The 21078-nt window shown below is 43.2% G+C and overlaps 2 protein-coding genes across 2 annotated transcripts; both read left to right on the top strand.

The window, feature by feature from the left end:
- The first annotated feature begins 8684 nt into the window (after window positions 1-8684).
- Window positions 8685-9548, top strand: LOC147434645 (uncharacterized). Its single transcript, XM_086490001.1, has 3 exons — window positions 8685-9079; window positions 9173-9274; window positions 9375-9548. Exons 1-2 carry the CDS (start codon window positions 8693-8695, stop codon window positions 9185-9187), a joined length of 402 nt encoding a protein of 133 aa, XP_086346127.1. The 5' UTR covers window positions 8685-8692; the 3' UTR covers window positions 9188-9274; window positions 9375-9548.
- Window positions 9549-14840: 5292 nt separating this feature from the next.
- On the top strand, window positions 14841-15702 carry LOC147434644 (uncharacterized). Its single transcript, XM_086490000.1, has 3 exons — window positions 14841-15233; window positions 15327-15428; window positions 15529-15702. The coding sequence occupies exons 1-2, from the start codon at window positions 14847-14849 to the stop codon at window positions 15339-15341; spliced, it is 402 nt and encodes a 133-aa protein (XP_086346126.1). The 5' UTR covers window positions 14841-14846; the 3' UTR covers window positions 15342-15428; window positions 15529-15702.
- Window positions 15703-21078: the final 5376 nt, after the last annotated feature.

The raw sequence follows: 21078 nt of genomic DNA, 5'->3' as shown, positions 1-21078 counted from the left end.
AGGGGTTTTCTTAATACCCGCGAACGCACATTACATAGGGGGGTTTTAAAGGGTGAACCCCCTTTCTCATCATTGCCATAATGGACCATTTTGCATCAAGTGACTCCATCACACAGAAGGTGTGAGGTTTTCCTTAGTCTCAATCATTGAAGAATTTTACTCCTAATTAACTCATATATTTCAGCCCTAGGCCTGGGAATAGGTGGTCAAGGAGGAGATGTAGTTGGTGAGGAGGATACAACATGAGCCAAATTTGGATTCTACAGAGTGGGGAAATGGAAAGGTCAAGATGTAATCATGATCAAGAGGGGAGCTTGATTGGCATGGGCAGCTATGAGTAGAAGGGAGGTCACTAGAGGATCTTGAGTTTTAAATTATGTAATTTGTGTTTAGTAGAGTAACCAGTGATTGAGTGACAATAACATGAAAAAGGTTTTGCACGCACATGGTATTCAGCAATCCTACGTCCTTGCTAATGCACACTTGAGAGACTTCTTGTAGAATTGGTTATAGAGATAAGCTTGCAAGCTTGGTAACAAAGCAAAGTCACGACAATCCTCATACTAATGAGGAGTTATATGGACCTTAGACTGGGATAGAAGTTATGGAGTATAGCTGAGAATAAGGCTTATGCAATGCCCACATGTGTGCGACTAGTAGGGTAGCCAATGATTGAGTGACAACAAGACATACAAAGGTTTTCACACATGTATGACATTCATTTACCCCACATCCTTGCTAATGAAAACTTGAGGACCTTTCTGTAAGGTTGCTTGCACAAATGAACTTCTTGCAAACTTAATAAAAAATCAAATTCATGGCAATCCTCTTACTAAATGAGCAATTATAATGAACTTAGGCATTACAAGTATGCTTGCACGTAGAAGGTAGGTGGTACTATGTAAGACATTAAAGTGGGCAAGGAAATAGAGATGAGATAATGTCAAAGAGGGAAATGGGGAGAGCCGCACTTTTGAAAGCACAACAAGTTCTTCACAAGCTTTCTATTTTGGATCTCTCTTGGAGTGCACTTATTGGAGTAAGGTATTTACAACATGGTAGGCCAAGACGCTCTGAGCTTCTTGTCTTAAAGCTTCCTATCCCGAATGTCTCTTAAAGTAATATTGCAAGATACGTAAAATATTGATTCACCCTTTGTAATTTTTATTCTCAAAGACGCACATTTGTAAGGGTTTCATTATGAGGAGAAGTCATTGTGCGTGAGAAAAAGTACTCGCTGAAAAACCATAAATTCGTCAAAATGTTCCTTAACTTGTTAGAATATCTTTGTCGGATGGCGATCGAAAAGCTACTGTAAAATGGCCAGTCGGCAGGCTGATAGTCAATGGCCTTGGCCGGTTGGCTGGTGGTCTGGCTGGTGGTCGAAAGTCTATGGACGGTGATCAAAATTTAATGGCTGGTGGTTGATTTCTACTCGGATTTGTCTACACAAGGGCGGCTACACATGGGCACATGGGCGAGCTCTACTTGGATTTTTCTACACAAGGTCAGCTACACATGGTTGTCTCTCATGAGAGGGAAGCTCATAGAGGGTATGCTAATGCAGATACGACAAGTGACAAAGATACTTAAAGAAGCACTACTAGCTATGTCTCAACTATTGGAGACACAACAATAAGTTGGGCTCCAAAGTTGCAAAAAGTGGTCTTTTTCTACCATGGAAGCATAACATGTACCTCTGACAGAGACTAGCAAAAAGATTTTGTGGTTTCCCAGATTTTTGGAGGAGCTTGGATACAAGCAAGAAAATTGTGTCTTGTACAGTGAAAGTTAAAGCGTCGTTTGTTAACCACCGGCATCCACTTTTAGTAGTCATGGTCGGGCTTGTCGGTCCAATAGGAAAAGGGTAAGAGTGATCGCCGATGAGAGGTGCACTCTAACTGGAACATTCAAGGGTTAGTTGGCTAAGCATGAGCGCTCAAGTGTGAATGTGCGAGCTCATATAAAAGTCACCTAAACCTAAAACTCACTCAATCTCTCATTTGTGCAATTGAAGAGTGCTCTTACTAGATCTCCATCTTCTTCATCATCTCCTTGTATGTGTGTGTATGATAGAGAGAGAGAGAGAGAGAGAGAGAGAGAGAGAGAGAGAGAGAGAGAGAGAGAGAGAGAGTGATCGAGCATTGTGACAGCACGGCGGTGGCAAGGCGGTTGAGCACGGCACGATGGTAGCTCCTTCTTCTTTGCGGCAAGGAATCCTCCACGAAGGCGAGCAAAGGGCGGTGAGTGACACACCTTTTCTTTCTTGAGCTTGCTAGATTGATCTGGTTTTGTGCTTGCAGCCATTTGTGGCTCGCACACAGTGTACGGCAAGTCTCTCACTTTGACATCTACGACACATGCACACATTTTTGGTGCCACTGCCGGGGAGATGCCCTACACTAAGCTCGAATAGCACTATATGCTTCTTTATGGTGAAATATAAGATGCAGGAAAGGTAGAGAAAGAAGGTGTGTGGCTATTGAGAAGGATTTGTGAACTTTGTTTTTGCTGCAGTGTACTATTTTTTGTTGATAAGGTGTTAGATTTTTTTGGTGCAATAATGTACTGTTTTCTGTTGACAAGTGTTAGATTTAAGATATTAGATCTATAATGATAGATCTGTAAGGTACAGTAAGTAGATCTGTTAGTTGATTAGTTGTTGCAGTATTGTGTTAAATAATGTGTAACAGTAGCTCTGTTAGTTGCAAGTAGGTAGGTTAGGTGTGTGTGCGGCGGCGCGACCGCGGCGACCTTATAAGGAAGGACTGGGATTGAGAACATTCCCCAAGCCCAAGCCCGGGGCTCAATCACCCTTTGGAATTACTTATTTTAGCCTCACACCTAAGTAGAAATTTGACCCTTTTGAGGACCATTGGAGCTTGGGATAGCCGAATGCTCTGCTGTAAAGCACACCACGACCCCCTGATTGATACGCTCGTTTTGAGCTATCACACACTCTAATCCAAAAAAACCAATCGTAAAAAGTCATTAAAAAACATTAAAAAATGAGTGAAAACAGGGTGCAAAACGCCTAAAAAGTCAAGCGGTTAACCTTCGAGGGTATTCGCCAACGCTTGTAGGTTTCCAAAGGCACATGCATTTGCACTCTAGTTGTGTGCTAGAGGCCGAGCAACTAACGAGCATTTTGACTTGTGCGGGTTCTCAATACCCACCTTATACCTTAGGTTTCGGGCTTTCGACAGGGACCCAAGGTAGTATGACCCAAGACCCAAACATAGCGGCTAGTGGCTCTCCATCTGACTACGATATTATGGAAGAGCATCCTACACCAAACCCTGAGCAAGTAACCAAAATGTACCTGTCTGGGTTCCATAGCCTGGATCTAGTGTGTTTAGTCACTTTATGGAAACCTTTAGTAAAACTACTCGCTATGAACCTGCGACGGCTAGTGAAGTTAACAAAGGTCAGGGAGAGGTAGATTTGCCTTTGGTATCTCAAGGGGAGCCTATACTCCCCAAGAGTTTCCATGTTCACTACAAGAGGTACTTAATATTAGCGACGCTCGCAGTGCGACGCTCAAATGTGAAAACCCATGGCGTCGCTATAGGCGTCACTATGGGCGTTGCTAAGTTAGAAGTAACTTAGCGACGCCCATAGCGACGCCTATAACGACGCCGACAGGGGTAAAAAAATAACCGAGAGCGTCTGAAAACTTAGATCTCAGATCTGAGTTTTCAGCACGCGCTCAAGCAAGAAAAGGTAATGCGCGCTCTCCCTCTCTCTCTCTCTTTCTTCTCCACACACACACACACACACACACACACACACACGAGGAGAGGAAGGAGAGCCAGGTATGCTCCTTCCCTCTCCTCACTCTCATGTTCCCTTCCCCTCTTTCTCTCTCCCTCTCTCTCTCTCTCTCTCTCTCTCACACACACACACACACACACACACATTGTGTTTTTGAGAGAGAGAGAGAGAGAGAGAGAGAGAGAGAGAGAGAAGAAGAAGAAGAAGAGAGTCTTAACGTCGTAGGAAAATATCCCAAGAGACCTTAAAAGATCTAGTCGATGAGGAGTTGAACTCAAGACCTATTATTCATGAGGGAAATGGCATAACCAATCTATCACACTTGGGTGATAGAAAAGTTATACCATTTTCCTCCTTTTATTGGCGTGCACACACACCCACACACACACCCGAGAAGAAGAGAGTTTAATTTAGCGTCGTAGGAAACTAATTCAAGAGACCTTAAAGATCTAGCCGACGAGGAGTTGAACTCAAGACCTGTTATTCAAGAGGGAAATGGCATAACCAATCTACCACACTTGGGTGATAGAAAGGGTATACCATTTTTCTCTTTTTATTGGCACACACACATCCACACACACACACACACACACACGAGAAGAAGAGAGTTTTAACATCGTAGGAAACTATCCCAAAAGACGTTAAAGATTAGGTTAGATGTAGACTTACGTTAGATTAGATTTAGGTTTATTTAAGTTAGATTAGATTAGATTAAGGTTTATTTTGAATTGAAGATTAAATTAGATCTATATTTATGTTCGATGGACTAGCTTTTTTTAGATTTAGGTTAGATTTTAGTGCATGTCAATGAAGGTGCACTCATGATGGTAAGCATTGTATGAAAACCACTTGCTCATATGAAAAACACTGAAAAAGACTCCGTTTTCCTACATGAGAAAATTTTCTTACGCTCACAGTCTCGACAGTCTATGCAGACCAGCAATTCCACCTGCATGTTCGACTGCTGCTACCATACAATAAGCCGTCATGATCAGCCAATGGAAGAGAAAATTGAGCCTACACAGAAATTAGTGATGCAAGTTGACGATTCCAAGGGTCACACACACACACCAAAGCCCGTCAAATCTAGAGTAAGAATTAAGTGCTTCAAGCAGGCATCAGCTACATTGCAAGAATGGCATACCTGCATGCTACAGACAAAGATCTACTTTTAAAAGATGTTAAGATGCTGTGAAATGCTACAGCTAGTGAAGAGGCAAAGGGGTTTTGTCCACTACATGCACTATCATGTAGACGTGTGTGTATAGATTTCTTGTACCCACAAATATAGATATTGACCAATAAAGACGAGATTATAACCCGGTGGTTCTGATCTCCGTGCACCTCTAGACCGAGGTGTGCAGGGATTGGACATGACTAGAGAATGTGAGGTAGTTTACAGTGTGAACAAAGAGAGAGAGAGAGAGAGAGAGAGAGAGAGAGAGAGAGAGAGAGAGAGAGACAGAGATAAAAGACGAAGAATGCCAATATAAGATTAAATTTGTTGTCCAGGTTATAAGATTTTTACCCTCATTATGAGTAGTGACGAGGATGTGGGGCCGTCCAACCGAAACACCTATCTCTCAACGAGGATCTTATGTCCTTGTAATCAATGCAAGCATGCTGTGCGACGTACAAGACGCGTTTCTTTGCAACACGTTCGTGAATTTGGCGAGTTCGATCCATATATTATAGATCTAGTTGTTGCCAATTATAACTCGTCGGACTCTGACGCTGGCCAATAGGCAGCAATCTTGCAACCCAATAGACGTGTTGGCAGGCTCTTTGGTCAAGCAGCATATGTGAGGCCACAAGATGTAGCCTCTGACAGCTCGGGGGATGATCATGCAGACCACATTCCCAACGAGGCAATGTTTGAGCCCGAAATTGATGAAATGATTGAGACGATCATGGATTCAGAAAGGATTATCTATGATGATATGAAAAGTGAAGCCGATACACCATTGTATAATGGAGCATGTGTGTCTAGATTGAAAGCGCTCCTGGTCCTTCTCAACATGCAGGCAAAGTTTGGATGGAGTGACACTAGCATCACAACGCTTTTCAGGTGATCTATTACAATTAGTTTACTTTAATAAAACTCTAGATGTATAATGATCTGATAGATTTTTACACAATTGTACCGTGTTTTTATGTTGTGTAGATTGCTCAAAGAGCATATACTACGAGCTGATAATGTGATGCCAGATTCCCGAGAGGAAGCAAGAAAGATTTTGTGAAACTTGGGGATGGATTTTGACGACCACCGATGCACTATTCGATGGGTCTGGAGATCCTATCAACATTCATGAGCTTAAGATGGTTGCACAACCAATTGAAAAGCGCACAACACTGCGGTGAAGAAGTGACTGAGGAAGAGTGGGAGTATTCTTGGGGTTGCGCGACCAAGGTAAGTTTGCAATGTACGACTAGTGACTTTCTAGATGTTTGAACGGCCACTCATAATCTTTGTTCATTGTAGTATAAGTCATACATTGTAGCATGGTGTAAAGGTCGACATTTTAGGGTGGAACGGATCGACAAAAAGCGTTTTACTCAAGATTGTGGAATCATAGCAAAATTTGAACAGTCTAGTCGACGACGGTCCTCTGATCAAATCCTGTGGTGGCGGAACTCACTTACTTCGGCATGTTACAGGAGATTTTGAGGATCGATTATAGAGGATTTTTTGCCGACTTGTTCGACGTGCAATCGTTCAAGATAATCATGGAGGGTCGCAATGCTACTGTGCGTAGAGGAGAGTCTGGTTTTCTTGAGGTGGATTCAACTAAGAAATGGACTGACCTAAGAGACACTTTCGTACTACCAGAGCATTGTGAACAAGTAAGTATGTAAATAGTTAACATCCCATTTTAGAATTTATGTGCTTGGAAGCTCTCATGTAAGTTATGTGGCTCTGGTAGGTGATATTTCATCCTACAAAGTCTGCGTCAAACTGGTGGTACGTCATAGAGGTAGCCCCTCGTAGTGCACGGACGTATGAAGGCTACCATGTGCCAATCACAGTGGCATCAATGGAGGATATCAGAGAAGATGCTCAGTCAGAAGCCGCTGAGGTGGTGCCAACGAGCATCAAGCTACTACTCTCTATGGGGTGCATGCAGAGGATCTACAAAATGAAACGAAGGACATCTGTTTAAACAGAGAGCTCTATATAGATATAGGAAGTTAAAATGAGCTATGCGAGGATGAGAGAGAGACCTCTTAAAGCCATAAATATTGTATTTGAGCAATTTTACTCCGTTTTGTAAAAACTCTGGCTCTCTAAGTACCTTCCATGTTGTATGACGCTCTTTTGATTTTGCGCTCACATCCTGGGCAATCCATGGCCATATGCAGCTCCACCACCTGGTTTTTCGACTGCAAGATTTGATTGTGTGTGCACTCTCTCTCTCTCTCTCTCTCTCTCTCTCTCTCTCTCTCTCTCTCTCTCTCTCTCTCTCTCTCTCTCTCTCTCTCTTTCGATTGAAAATTCTGAGTCATCGACTTGCCTCTTTCATCACTCAAGTTGAATAGAAGAAGAACACGTTCTGTTTGCTGCTAGCCTTTGAACATTACAAAGCTACAAGCACCTTCCAGTTCTACGTCAAAAAAGAAAAAGATGGTTGGGATTCTTGTAGGATTCTCCGTTTTGAACAATTTTGCTCCATTTTATAATATATATTGTGTTCACGTGGCTTTTTGTCCATTTATATTTATATGCGCCATTTCATCATTGTATTTAATGGTCTTTGTGTCTACTCGAGGTACGTATGCTCTAGGTATGTTCTCACAAGCAGGGACGACGATCACTGCGCTCCAGGTGCGATGGAGATTGAAGTTGCAATCGCGAAGGGAGTGATCTTGTCTCTGCTCATAGATGCAGCTCGTCTCACCGCTAGATCTAATTGATCGGGTGAAAGAGACACTAAGAAGCACTACTACTGCTTACTTAGCGTCTCTTTCATCCGATCAACTAGATTTAGTGGTGAAAGAGACGCTAAGAAGCACTACTACTGCTTGTTAGCGTCTCTTTCACCCGATCAACTAGATTTAGTGGTGGGACAAGCAACATTTATGAGCAGATACAGACTTCCTTCGTGATTGCAGATTCAGTCTCCATCGCACCCGGAGCGCAGTGCTTTTACAAATTCACCCTCATTCAACAAAAACTCTCTACACAGGAATCCCTTCTCTCTCTCTCTCTCTCTCTCTCTCTCTCTCTCTATATATATATATATATATATATATATATATATATATATAATTGTCCATTTCTACTCCATTCATTCAATATTAAGTTTAAATGTTCGTGTGTTTAATGCAGGTATGGATGATGAGGAATTTCTTTCTTCTTTGTCACCCTAGCAGAGACAGTGGTACGTGGAGCGTCATCGCTCTGGCGCACCATCACGCGTAACTACTCCAGCCCCATCTCCCTTTGTTTCGCAGCATTCAGCGCGCTCTGAATCTTCGGTGTCGACGAGACGATCTTCACACTCTTCTAGGCACCGGCACTCTCGTGGTGGCGGTGACGGTTGTTGTGGGGATGCCGCCGCCGATGCTTCGACACCGCCTCGTGTTCGATGAGGCTCTTTACCCTCCCCTTCTTTGCCCGCCCTGACGCCCAGTCACGACATCGCCATCGACACCAGGTTTTGCGCGACTGACGGCGGCCGTTCCTAGTGGCTACACACCACTAGCTACTCCTCCAGGAGTCACTCCAGTGGACACTCCTCGCTTCGGGGCCCAGACTCCAATGGAGACACCTGACGTCCGTAACCCCGTTGGCACGTCGCTAGAGACCCTTGTTGAGACACCCAAGTTCACGGGTCAGTGGCAAGAGGGTTTGCCTTACTCCGTCGACTTCAGCGGCGGCATCATCTTGGATGATGAAGGCAAGAAGGTGATTTCGCGCATGCGCGGTCTTTGCTCTCAGGTGTTTAGACACTACATACTTAACACCTGGAGTGAAGTACCGAGTGATTTAAAAGACAGAGTCATCAACATGCTTCATGACGAGTTTCCCGTTCCAACACGGGATGAGCGCTTCAATGAAGACCTGATGAAGGTTCGAATGCGCCAATACTGCAAGCACAAGCGTTCTGAAGTGCAAAAAGAAATCAAGCATGGGTGGAATAGACCAGATTGGCTGGCCAAAGAAGATTGGAAGAATGCAAAGAAAGCAACGCGCGAGAATCCCGACAAGTGGAAGCAACAAAATGAGGCAGCCAGAGCGCGAGTAGAGGCAGGGAGCTTGCACCACTTGGGGAGCGACGGGTGGGCATCATTTGAGGCCGATTTTGTAAGTGTTTTCCCATTGCTCTATATGTTTGATAGTTTAGGGTTTATGGGTCTTTAAATTCTAACATAATGGATTCTTTGCATGTTTTGACAGTGGTCGATGACATGACGTGATCCCACACCGTACGAGCGTGAGTACGCAGGCAAGAAGGGCTTAAATGCCCTCATGGACATTCTGAGTTCTTGTGGTGGCATGGTTAGTATTAGGGTTTACTCTTTTCTATTTGCTATATTGTTTTATATTAAAAGACGCTATATGTTTATACTTATAGAAAGCTGTCTTTTTTTTTTTGCAGAATCCAACAAATACACCGCTTGGACGCGATGAGACGTTTGATTAGACGACGTCAGTATAGCCGTAGCTAGATAGCATTAGTTTCTTTTTTTCATAGCTTATGGATCATGAGACGACTTTTATACGTATTTTTGAAAACCATGTATATTTTTTCAATAATGACAATGGTGTTGTAACTATTACATTTGCAAAGTTTAACAATCAAGTGATTTTGCCTATGATGTGTACAATTGTCATTGATTTACTTTCATCAATTCACGCTTGTCAGTTTTGTATCTTTATTTTGCAACCAATACGTACTATGGATGATGGAGTTAATGGTTATAATGTCTTGTGGGTGACTATTTTGGGTCTATATCTACCTTTGCACTTTTTTTCAAAGGTGAATCAATTATTCAATATGGTTGATGGGTGGCAGGGCATTCAATGCCCTTTGAATGCCCTGCCACCAAAAAAATTTCCTCTCGGGCGTCGCTATATAAGGCTCTATAGCGTCGCTATAAACGTCGCTATAGATGGCCTACAAACGTCGTCATAATCGTCGCTATAGGCGTCGCTATATAGAGACCTTTATAGCGACGCATATAGCGATCATTATAGTGACGCTTATAGCGACGTTTCCGTATCGACACTGTTTTAGCGACCCCGGGGTTATAAAAACCCAATGTATTTCCGTCGCTAACAATGTCACAAGAGCACACAACCTCTTGTAGTGGTCAATATCCTACCCCCTGCTTTCATAGAAGACCCTGCAAAGCAATCACCCCCCGAAGTTCTCCTACCCGATGGTAGGAGTCTTGCGGAGGTGCAAGAAGTTGAGCGCTATATGCAAGCGGCTAGTGAGAGGGAAATGGAGCCATGAAGGGAAAGACCCCTGGGACAATAGTCATAGAAATCGAGTGCTCTTGAGTTAGTAGGCAATGTGGTTCAAACTGTGGGGAACAACAATGCTTCCACCTCAAGGGAAACCTCTAGTACGCCGGGCCTAGAAGGGTTATTTCTCAATGAAAATTGGGAATATGACCTATAAACTGAAACCTTGACTGACCTATACACGGGTTATACATACCATATAGGTTGGTTAGAAGCCTATACAATCTACTTCTAGCACCACAAGTCTAGAGGAGCGGCAACAGATGGTCTACAATGTCATCCATAGCATCATCCAATCGGAGAGGCAAAACCAAGGGATTAACATTCCTTCAACGGACCTTATGAGATTCTTGGATACGGGCAAGGCCAGACAACCGACACTATCACAGATGAAAACTCCTTCAGTGAGTCCAATGGACCCTTCATATATTGTATCGCTTGGAGTTTCGGTACAGTCTGAACCCACATGTAGTGGTTTTATTTTTCCAAATCTAGATCATCTGTCTCTCAGAGACACTATGGCTAAGATACCTACTCCGGTGATGAGTACAAAAAGTACACATTGGACCCCGTTTGTTAGCACTGCACCGCTACCTAGTAGCACAATGTTCCCAACAATACCTACAGGTGTGCATCAAGCCTATGTACATGTCACACCTCACAGTGCCCACGTAGCTCCGACACCCAATTATGCCAAGGGCTCACACTCCACAATGGCATTATCCTAGCTCTTATTCAAGTGGAGCCATACCATTTAGCAATAACATGTTGTATCCGGCACTGGCTATGCCTAGGGCCACACCTATGAACTTTGGACCACCACGTGGTACACCACCATATGAGGTATGGGACCCGAGGGCTGTGCATATGCCAAGGCCAAGGTCAACTCCCATCCCACATGTAGTTCCAGGAGCGCCTACACCTGCGGCCACTATACCTGCTTATTTAGGAGATTTGGTAGTATTTGCTCAAACCATCGATAGATCTATTGCTGAGAATATGCGTAACATGCCTGATAGAGAGCCTAGAAGTAAGGCAGTACAAATAGCCAAGCTCACACAAAAATTTAGTGGAGACGGGGATATGAAAAAGCATATCGAAGTGTTTGAATAAATATACAATTCTCTAGGAGAACACAATGACTTGCATAAGAGAAATGCTTTAAGCGTAACCTTAAGTGGGAAGGCTGGGGATTGGTATAGAAAATGATTTACCTTACTCTTAGGAGACTGTTCTTGAAAGAATACATACGAGAGGGAGTGCTTTGGGGTGTAGCCTCTCAACTCTAGAAAGACCAACAAGAGGAACGAGAGTCGGCGAGGGACTTTATTAGTCACTTGAAGCATTTGAATTCTCATTGTAATCCAAATGAGCGCTTCAATAATAATCAATTGCTTGATATATTCATTAGGGGATTACAACATGAGGATATCTAAGATGGCCTAGTCATTAGAGGTATCACCACTTGGGAAGCAGTCACCACCAATGCGATCCAATTGGAGGGCAATTTAATGATTCAATGAGAAAGAGTGTCTGTTGAGTCTAAATCTACTAGCTCGCAAGCATCGGGGCATTAGTCAATGACCCTAAAGCCTATTGCTAAGGAGCCAAGAAGGGAGCAACAATGGTGCTCGTTACGCTATGGGTCTGCATAGTACCAGTGAATGCCTTACTTTTAGAGTAAAATTCAATGGGAATTGCAATGCATGTGGGAGGTATGGTCATCAAGCTAAGGGTTGCATATTATTTAAGCACGCGATGGCCAATAGACCAACCTTAGCATGGACAGACATATACATGAGAAAAGAGACACGGCATCAATTGCCCAATCTCAGAAGAAGAAGAAAACACGAAGGAAGAGATCGCAAAAAGCAGCAAAGTCAGAACCTAGTTCAAAGACCAACATAGGGACTGGTGACGACCCGCATATATGAACGAGACTGAAGAGGATTCTAATTCAGGTGAAACCATGGAGATCAAAATGCCCACTAAGAAAAAAACAACAAGGAAGATCGTCATGAGACACAATGGCCAGGATCCAAGAAAAAGATAGGAACTTATCCAAACTCTACAGAGGAGATCGAGCGAGTCAAGCAATTAAGGATTTTGGTAGAAGATACCAAAGGGATCTAGAACCAACACCTAGGCAGATCCAGATTACAGACGCATTCTTCCCTATGCAACAACAACCTCACAAAGTCCATAGACCCCTAGCCATACCTAGTGTCATCCAAGAAGAAAGTAACTTAAATTCATGGGAAAGTGGGCGTACTCACTTCTTATTGGAAAGAGTGATGGATGTTCTTTCCAAGAGTAATAAACACAAAGGTCACTAAGAAAGCTTCACAAAACTCCCTCAAATATTCTCTAAAAGTAGTTTATATTAATCTTTGAAAGGTAGCAAGGGCATTGGTTAAGCCAAAAGCCATAACACGAAATGGGAACACTCTAAATTTGGTTATAAAAGCTATTTTAGCTTGGTCCTCTAGTGCAATTGTGATTTGATTGTAGCCAAAGTACCCATCTAAAAAGCTATAAGCTTCCTTCCCTGTAACTCTTTCAAGCACATGTTCTAAATATGGCAAGGGGTAATGGTCCCTCCTAGTGGCGGCATTGACCTTCTTGAGATCCACGCACACTCTGAGTTTCCCATTCTTTTTTGACACAATCACTATCGGAGAAACCCATTCTGAGTGCTCAATAGGGTATATGAATCCACATTTCACAAGCTTGTCAATCTCTTCTTGAACGATCTTTGCATATTTAGGATTCATTAGGTAGGGTCATTGCTGAACTGGTTTAGCCATGCTATTCATGGGGATTGTGTATTGCACCACAGAAGGTGGAACACCTTTCATATCATGATATGTCTAGGCAAATATATCCCTAAATTCCTTGAGAAGTTCTTTAAGTACACACTCCTCAGTCTCTATCAGATCTTAAGCAATGAAAACAGGTTTGGACTCTAACTCTATTTCCTTAACTATCGTTGGACTGTTCATAAACTCCATTGCTTCCATCGATAGGTTTTCTTTGAGCCTTTGTATACACAACCTTACATTCCTCGGTGGTGTAGGATTTGAAATGTTTAGGTGCAGGGTGTAAGTCTCTGGGGTCCTTTTGTTCTGTGGACTGTGATTTCACTTCCAATCCCTTTTGTTATTTAGCAAACTCTCAATATTGTCATCTCCTTACGATACGACTCAACTTTGGCTTCTCCGTAGCCTCTAGTTGTGTGATGTCAATGGGTTGTGGACTACACCACATAACGCTTTGAAGGTATTCACTCCAATTATCTACCAACTTTCGATGAGCATCATATGCCCCTATATAATTAAGCCATTTTGCGATAGATTTCTTCTCATTTATTCTAGCTAGCATATTTGCTCGATATTGTCGCCTCTTATATCTCTTACTCTTCTTGTCTAATTTTTTATTACGGCTCATCTCTAGTGAAGATTCACTAGATGAATTGCTACTTGTGTCTTTTGTTCCCTTGGATAGATTGTCATCTAGGGTACCATTGGGCCCTGAATGGTTTGTCCCCACATTTGCACTAAGATTTAACTCATATTCTTCGTCCTTAGAGTCAATTTAATTGATGATTCTGACCCAAATTGTGTGGGCTATAGTCTTGTGAGATGCTACTAGTTCCAATGCCAGTCAAACCTTCATCTTGTAGGTCATCAAAAGCTATATGCATTGCTTCTAGCATATTTAAGGGTACGAGTGGTGGCATTTCATCCCCCTCAGGTGTTACCCAGGCCGTCCCCCTGTTTACCCAAGTGTCTATGGTTGCTGCTAAGTGGACCCAATCCACATTGTCCGACTAGTCATCCGAGGTAGTACATCCATATAAGGAGAATCTTCCCCAACATCAGTGTCCACTTTACATGTGTAACAGGGTGCAAAACGCCTAAAAAGTAACAGGGTGCAAAGGTCTATTAGCCTTGATTCTTTGGCTAGTGTGATGAACTACTCGAAAAAATATGCTTGGTATTTCTAGAGTGTTGGAGAGGACCACACCTCCTGCATCTTGGAGTTGCCGCCTTGACATTGGGTGGAGGGTTGTCTAGGGCCCTTAGGAGGAGGCCCCATAGAGAATCCTTGGTTGGCCAATGGAGGGGCCTTGGGGTCCTTATGTTGGGCCACCCCTAGTTGGCCATATTATGGCTGGTCACCCTCTTTTATGGGGAGCATAATGGCAGTTGACTCATATATGTTGTGTTTGCATGGCTCCACTTTCACCCCTAGTTGGCCATATTATGGCTGATCACCCTCTTTTATGGGGAGCATAATGGCAGTTGACTCATATATGTTGTGTTTGCATGGCTCCACTTTCACCAACAACGATAGCAGTAGTTAGGATAAACTTCTTGAATGAGGAGGCTCTCTCTTCTCAATGAAAGCTCTCCCTCCTCGCTTCGGGGCCCAGACTCCAATGGAGACACCTGACGTCCGTAACCCCGTTGGCACGTCGCTAGAGACCCTTGTTGAGACACCCAAGTTCACGGGTCAGTGGCAAGAGGGTTTGCCTTACTCCGTCGACTTCAGCGGCGGCATCATCTTGGATGATGAAGGCAAGAAGGTGATTTCGCGCATGCGCGGTCTTTGCTCTCAGGTGTTTAGACACTACATACTTAACACCTGGAGTGAAGTACCGAGTGATTTAAAAGACAGAGTCATCAACATGCTTCATGACGAGTTTCCCGTTCCAACACGGGATGAGCGCTTCAATGAAGACCTGATGAAGGTTCGAATGCGCCAATACTGCAAGCACAAGCGTTCTGAAGTGCAAAAAGAAATCAAGCATGGGTGGAATAGACCAGATTGGCTGGCCAAAGAAGATTGGAAGAATGCAAAGAAAGCAACGCGCGAGAATCCCGACAAGTGGAAGCAACAAAATGAGGCAGCCAGAGCGCGAGTAGAGGCAGGGAGCTTGCACCACTTGGGGAGCGACGGGTGGGCATCATTTGAGGCCGATTTTGTAAGTGTTTTCCCATTGCTCTATATGTTTGATAGTTTAGGGTTTATGGGTCTTTAAATTCTAACATAATGGATTCTTTGCATGTTTTGACAGTGGTCGATGACATGACGTGATCCCACACCGTACGAGCGTGAGTACGCAGGCAAGAAGGGCTTAAATGCCCTCATGGACATTCTGAGTTCTTGTGGTGGCATGGTTAGTATTAGGGTTTACTCTTTTCTATTTGCTATATTGTTTTATATTAAAAGACGCTATATGTTTATACTTATAGAAAGCTGTCTTTTTTTTTTTGCAGAATCCAACAAATACACCGCTTGGACGCGATGAGACGTTTGATTAGACGACGTCAGTATAGCCGTAGCTAGATAGCATTAGTTTCTTTTTTTCATAGCTTATGGATCATGAGACGACTTTTATACGTATTTTTGAAAACCATGTATATTTTTTCAATAATGACAATGGTGTTGTAACTATTACATTTGCAAAGTTTAACAATCAAGTGATTTTGCCTATGATGTGTACAATTGTCATTGATTTACTTTCATCAATTCACGCTTGTCAGTTTTGTATCTTTATTTTGCAACCAATACGTACTATGGATGATGGAGTTAATGGTTATAATGTCTTGTGGGTGACTATTTTGGGTCTATATCTACCTTTGCACTTTTTTTCAAAGGTGAATCAATTATTCAATATGGTTGATGGGTGGCAGGGCATTCAATGCCCTTTGAATGCCCTGCCACCAAAAAAATTTCCTCTCGGGCGTCGCTATATAAGGCTCTATAGCGTCGCTATAAACGTCGCTATAGATGGCCTACAAACGTCGTCATAATCGTCGCTATAGGCGTCGCTATATAGAGACCTTTATAGCGACGCATATAGCGATCATTATAGTGACGCTTATAGCGACGTTTCCGTATCGACACTGTTTTAGCGACCCCGGGGTTATAAAAACCCAATGTATTTCCGTCGCTAACAATGTCACAAGAGCACACAACCTCTTGTAGTGGTCAATATCCTACCCCCTGCTTTCATAGAAGACCCTGCAAAGCAATCACCCCCCGAAGTTCTCCTACCCGATGGTAGGAGTCTTGCGGAGGTGCAAGAAGTTGAGCGCTATATGCAAGCGGCTAGTGAGAGGGAAATGGAGCCATGAAGGGAAAGACCCCTGGGACAATAGTCATAGAAATCGAGTGCTCTTGAGTTAGTAGGCAATGTGGTTCAAACTGTGGGGAACAACAATGCTTCCACCTCAAGGGAAACCTCTAGTACGCCGGGCCTAGAAGGGTTATTTCTCAATGAAAATTGGGAATATGACCTATAAACTGAAACCTTGACTGACCTATACACGGGTTATACATACCATATAGGTTGGTTAGAAGCCTATACAATCTACTTCTAGCACCACAAGTCTAGAGGAGCGGCAACAGATGGTCTACAATGTCATCCATAGCATCATCCAATCGGAGAGGCAAAACCAAGGGATTAACATTCCTTCAACGGACCTTATGAGATTCTTGGATACGGGCAAGGCCAGACAACCGACACTATCACAGATGAAAACTCCTTCAGTGAGTCCAATGGACCCTTCATATATTGTATCGCTTGGAGTTTCGGTACAGTCTGAACCCACATGTAGTGGTTTTATTTTTCCAAATCTAGATCATCTGTCTCTCAGAGACACTATGGCTAAGATACCTACTCCGGTGATGAGTACAAAAAGTACACATTGGACCCCGTTTGTTAGCACTGCACCGCTACCTAGTAGCACAATGTTCCCAACAATACCTACAGGTGTGCATCAAGCCTATGTACATGTCACACCTCACAGTGCCCACGTAGCTCCGACACCCAATTATGCCAAGGGCTCACACTCCACAATGGCATTATCCTAGCTCTTATTCAAGTGGAGCCATACCATTTAGCAATAACATGTTGTATCCGGCACTGGCTATGCCTAGGGCCACACCTATGAACTTTGGACCACCACGTGGTACACCACCATATGAGGTATGGGACCCGAGGGCTGTGCATATGCCAAGGCCAAGGTCAACTCCCATCCCACATGTAGTTCCAGGAGCGCCTACACCTGCGGCCACTATACCTGCTTATTTAGGAGATTTGGTAGTATTTGCTCAAACCATCGATAGATCTATTGCTGAGAATATGCGTAACATGCCTGATAGAGAGCCTAGAAGTAAGGCAGTACAAATAGCCAAGCTCACACAAAAATTTAGTGGAGACGGGGATATGAAAAAGCATATCGAAGTGTTTGAATAAATATACAATTCTCTAGGAGAACACAATGACTTGCATAAGAGAAATGCTTTAAGCGTAACCTTAAGTGGGAAGGCTGGGGATTGGTATAGAAAATGATTTACCTTACTCTTAGGAGACTGTTCTTGAAAGAATACATACGAGAGGGAGTGCTTTGGGGTGTAGCCTCTCAACTCTAGAAAGACCAACAAGAGGAACGAGAGTCGGCGAGGGACTTTATTAGTCACTTGAAGCATTTGAATTCTCATTGTAATCCAAATGAGCGCTTCAATAATAATCAATTGCTTGATATATTCATTAGGGGATTACAACATGAGGATATCTAAGATGGCCTAGTCATTAGAGGTATCACCACTTGGGAAGCAGTCACCACCAATGCGATCCAATTGGAGGGCAATTTAATGATTCAATGAGAAAGAGTGTCTGTTGAGTCTAAATCTACTAGCTCGCAAGCATCGGGGCATTAGTCAATGACCCTAAAGCCTATTGCTAAGGAGCCAAGAAGGGAGCAACAATGGTGCTCGTTACGCTATGGGTCTGCATAGTACCAGTGAATGCCTTACTTTTAGAGTAAAATTCAATGGGAATTGCAATGCATGTGGGAGGTATGGTCATCAAGCTAAGGGTTGCATATTATTTAAGCACGCGATGGCCAATAGACCAACCTTAGCATGGACAGACATATACATGAGAAAAGAGACACGGCATCAATTGCCCAATCTCAGAAGAAGAAGAAAACACGAAGGAAGAGATCGCAAAAAGCAGCAAAGTCAGAACCTAGTTCAAAGACCAACATAGGGACTGGTGACGACCCGCATATATGAACGAGACTGAAGAGGATTCTAATTCAGGTGAAACCATGGAGATCAAAATGCCCACTAAGAAAAAAACAACAAGGAAGATCGTCATGAGACACAATGGCCAGGATCCAAGAAAAAGATAGGAACTTATCCAAACTCTACAGAGGAGATCGAGCGAGTCAAGCAATTAAGGATTTTGGTAGAAGATACCAAAGGGATCTAGAACCAACACCTAGGCAGATCCAGATTACAGACGCATTCTTCCCTATGCAACAACAACCTCACAAAGTCCATAGACCCCTAGCCATACCTAGTGTCATCCAAGAAGAAAGTAACTTAAATTCATGGGAAAGTGGGCGTACTCACTTCTTATTGGAAAGAGTGATGGATGTTCTTTCCAAGAGTAATAAACACAAAGGTCACTAAGAAAGCTTCACAAAACTCCCTCAAATATTCTCTAAAAGTAGTTTATATTAATCTTTGAAAGGTAGCAAGGGCATTGGTTAAGCCAAAAGCCATAACACGAAATGGGAACACTCTAAATTTGGTTATAAAAGCTATTTTAGCTTGGTCCTCTAGTGCAATTGTGATTTGATTGTAGCCAAAGTACCCATCTAAAAAGCTATAAGCTTCCTTCCCTGTAACTCTTTCAAGCACATGTTCTAAATATGGCAAGGGGTAATGGTCCCTCCTAGTGGCGGCATTGACCTTCTTGAGATCCACGCACACTCTGAGTTTCCCATTCTTTTTTGACACAATCACTATCGGAGAAACCCATTCTGAGTGCTCAATAGGGTATATGAATCCACATTTCACAAGCTTGTCAATCTCTTCTTGAACGATCTTTGCATATTTAGGATTCATTAGGTAGGGTCATTGCTGAACTGGTTTAGCCATGCTATTCATGGGGATTGTGTATTGCACCACAGAAGGTGGAACACCTTTCATATCATGATATGTCTAGGCAAATATATCCCTAAATTCCTTGAGAAGTTCTTTAAGTACACACTCCTCAGTCTCTATCAGATCTTAAGCAATGAAAACAGGTTTGGACTCTAACTCTATTTCCTTAACTATCGTTGGACTGTTCATAAACTCCATTGCTTCCATCGATAGGTTTTCTTTGAGCCTTTGTATACACAACCTTACATTCCTCGGTGGTGTAGGATTTGAAATGTTTAGGTGCAGGGTGTAAGTCTCTGGGGTCCTTTTGTTCTGTGGACTGTGATTTCACTTCCAATCCCTTTTGTTATTTAGCAAACTCTCAATATTGTCATCTCCTTACGATACGACTCAACTTTGGCTTCTCCGTAGCCTCTAGTTGTGTGATGTCAATGGGTTGTGGACTACACCACATAACGCTTTGAAGGTATTCACTCCAATTATCTACCAACTTTCGATGAGCATCATATGCCCCTATATAATTAAGCCATTTTGCGATAGATTTCTTCTCATTTATTCTAGCTAGCATATTTGCTCGATATTGTCGCCTCTTATATCTCTTACTCTTCTTGTCTAATTTTTTATTACGGCTCATCTCTAGTGAAGATTCACTAGATGAATTGCTACTTGTGTCTTTTGTTCCCTTGGATAGATTGTCATCTAGGGTACCATTGGGCCCTGAATGGTTTGTCCCCACATTTGCACTAAGATTTAACTCATATTCTTCGTCCTTAGAGTCAATTTAATTGATGATTCTGACCCAAATTGTGTGGGCTATAGTCTTGTGAGATGCTACTAGTTCCAATGCCAGTCAAACCTTCATCTTGTAGGTCATCAAAAGCTATATGCATTGCTTCTAGCATATTTAAGGGTACGAGTGGTGGCATTTCATCCCCCTCAGGTGTTACCCAGGCCGTCCCCCTGTTTACCCAAGTGTCTATGGTTGCTGCTAAGTGGACCCAATCCACATTGTCCGACTAGTCATCCGAGGTAGTACATCCATATAAGGAGAATCTTCCCCAACATCAGTGTCCACTTTACATGTGTAACAGGGTGCAAAACGCCTAAAAAGTAACAGGGTGCAAAGGTCTATTAGCCTTGATTCTTTGGCTAGTGTGATGAACTACTCGAAAAAATATGCTTGGTATTTCTAGAGTGTTGGAGAGGACCACACCTCCTGCATCTTGGAGTTGCCGCCTTGACATTGGGTGGAGGGTTGTCTAGGGCCCTTAGGAGGAGGCCCCATAGAGAATCCTTGGTTGGCCAATGGAGGGGCCTTGGGGTCCTTATGTTGGGCCACCCCTAGTTGGCCATATTATGGCTGGTCACCCTCTTTTATGGGGAGCATAATGGCAGTTGACTCATATATGTTGTGTTTGCATGGCTCCACTTTCACCCCTAGTTGGCCATATTATGGCTGATCACCCTCTTTTATGGGGAGCATAATGGCAGTTGACTCATATATGTTGTGTTTGCATGGCTCCACTTTCACCAACAACGATAGCAGTAGTTAGGATAAACTTCTTGAATGAGGAGGCTCTCTCTTCTCAATGAAAGCTCTCCCTCCTCGCTTCGGGGCCCAGACTCCAATGGAGACACCTGACGTCCGTAACCCCGTTGGCACGTCGCTAGAGACCCTTGTTGAGACACCCAAGTTCACGGGTCAGTGGCAAGAGGGTTTGCCTTACTCCGTCGACTTCAGCGGCGGCATCATCTTGGATGATGAAGGCAAGAAGGTGATTTCGCGCATGCGCGGTCTTTGCTCTCAGGTGTTTAGACACTACATACTTAACACCTGGAGTGAAGTACCGAGTGATTTAAAAGAC

Source organism: Adiantum capillus-veneris, chromosome 19, assembly GCF_014529385.1.
Source record: "Adiantum capillus-veneris isolate H3 chromosome 19, ASM1452938v2, whole genome shotgun sequence".
NCBI lineage: Eukaryota > Viridiplantae > Streptophyta > Polypodiopsida > Polypodiales > Pteridaceae > Adiantum > Adiantum capillus-veneris.
The sequence above is the reverse complement of the archived record's forward strand: the minus strand, read 5'-3'. Positions and strand labels throughout refer to the sequence as shown.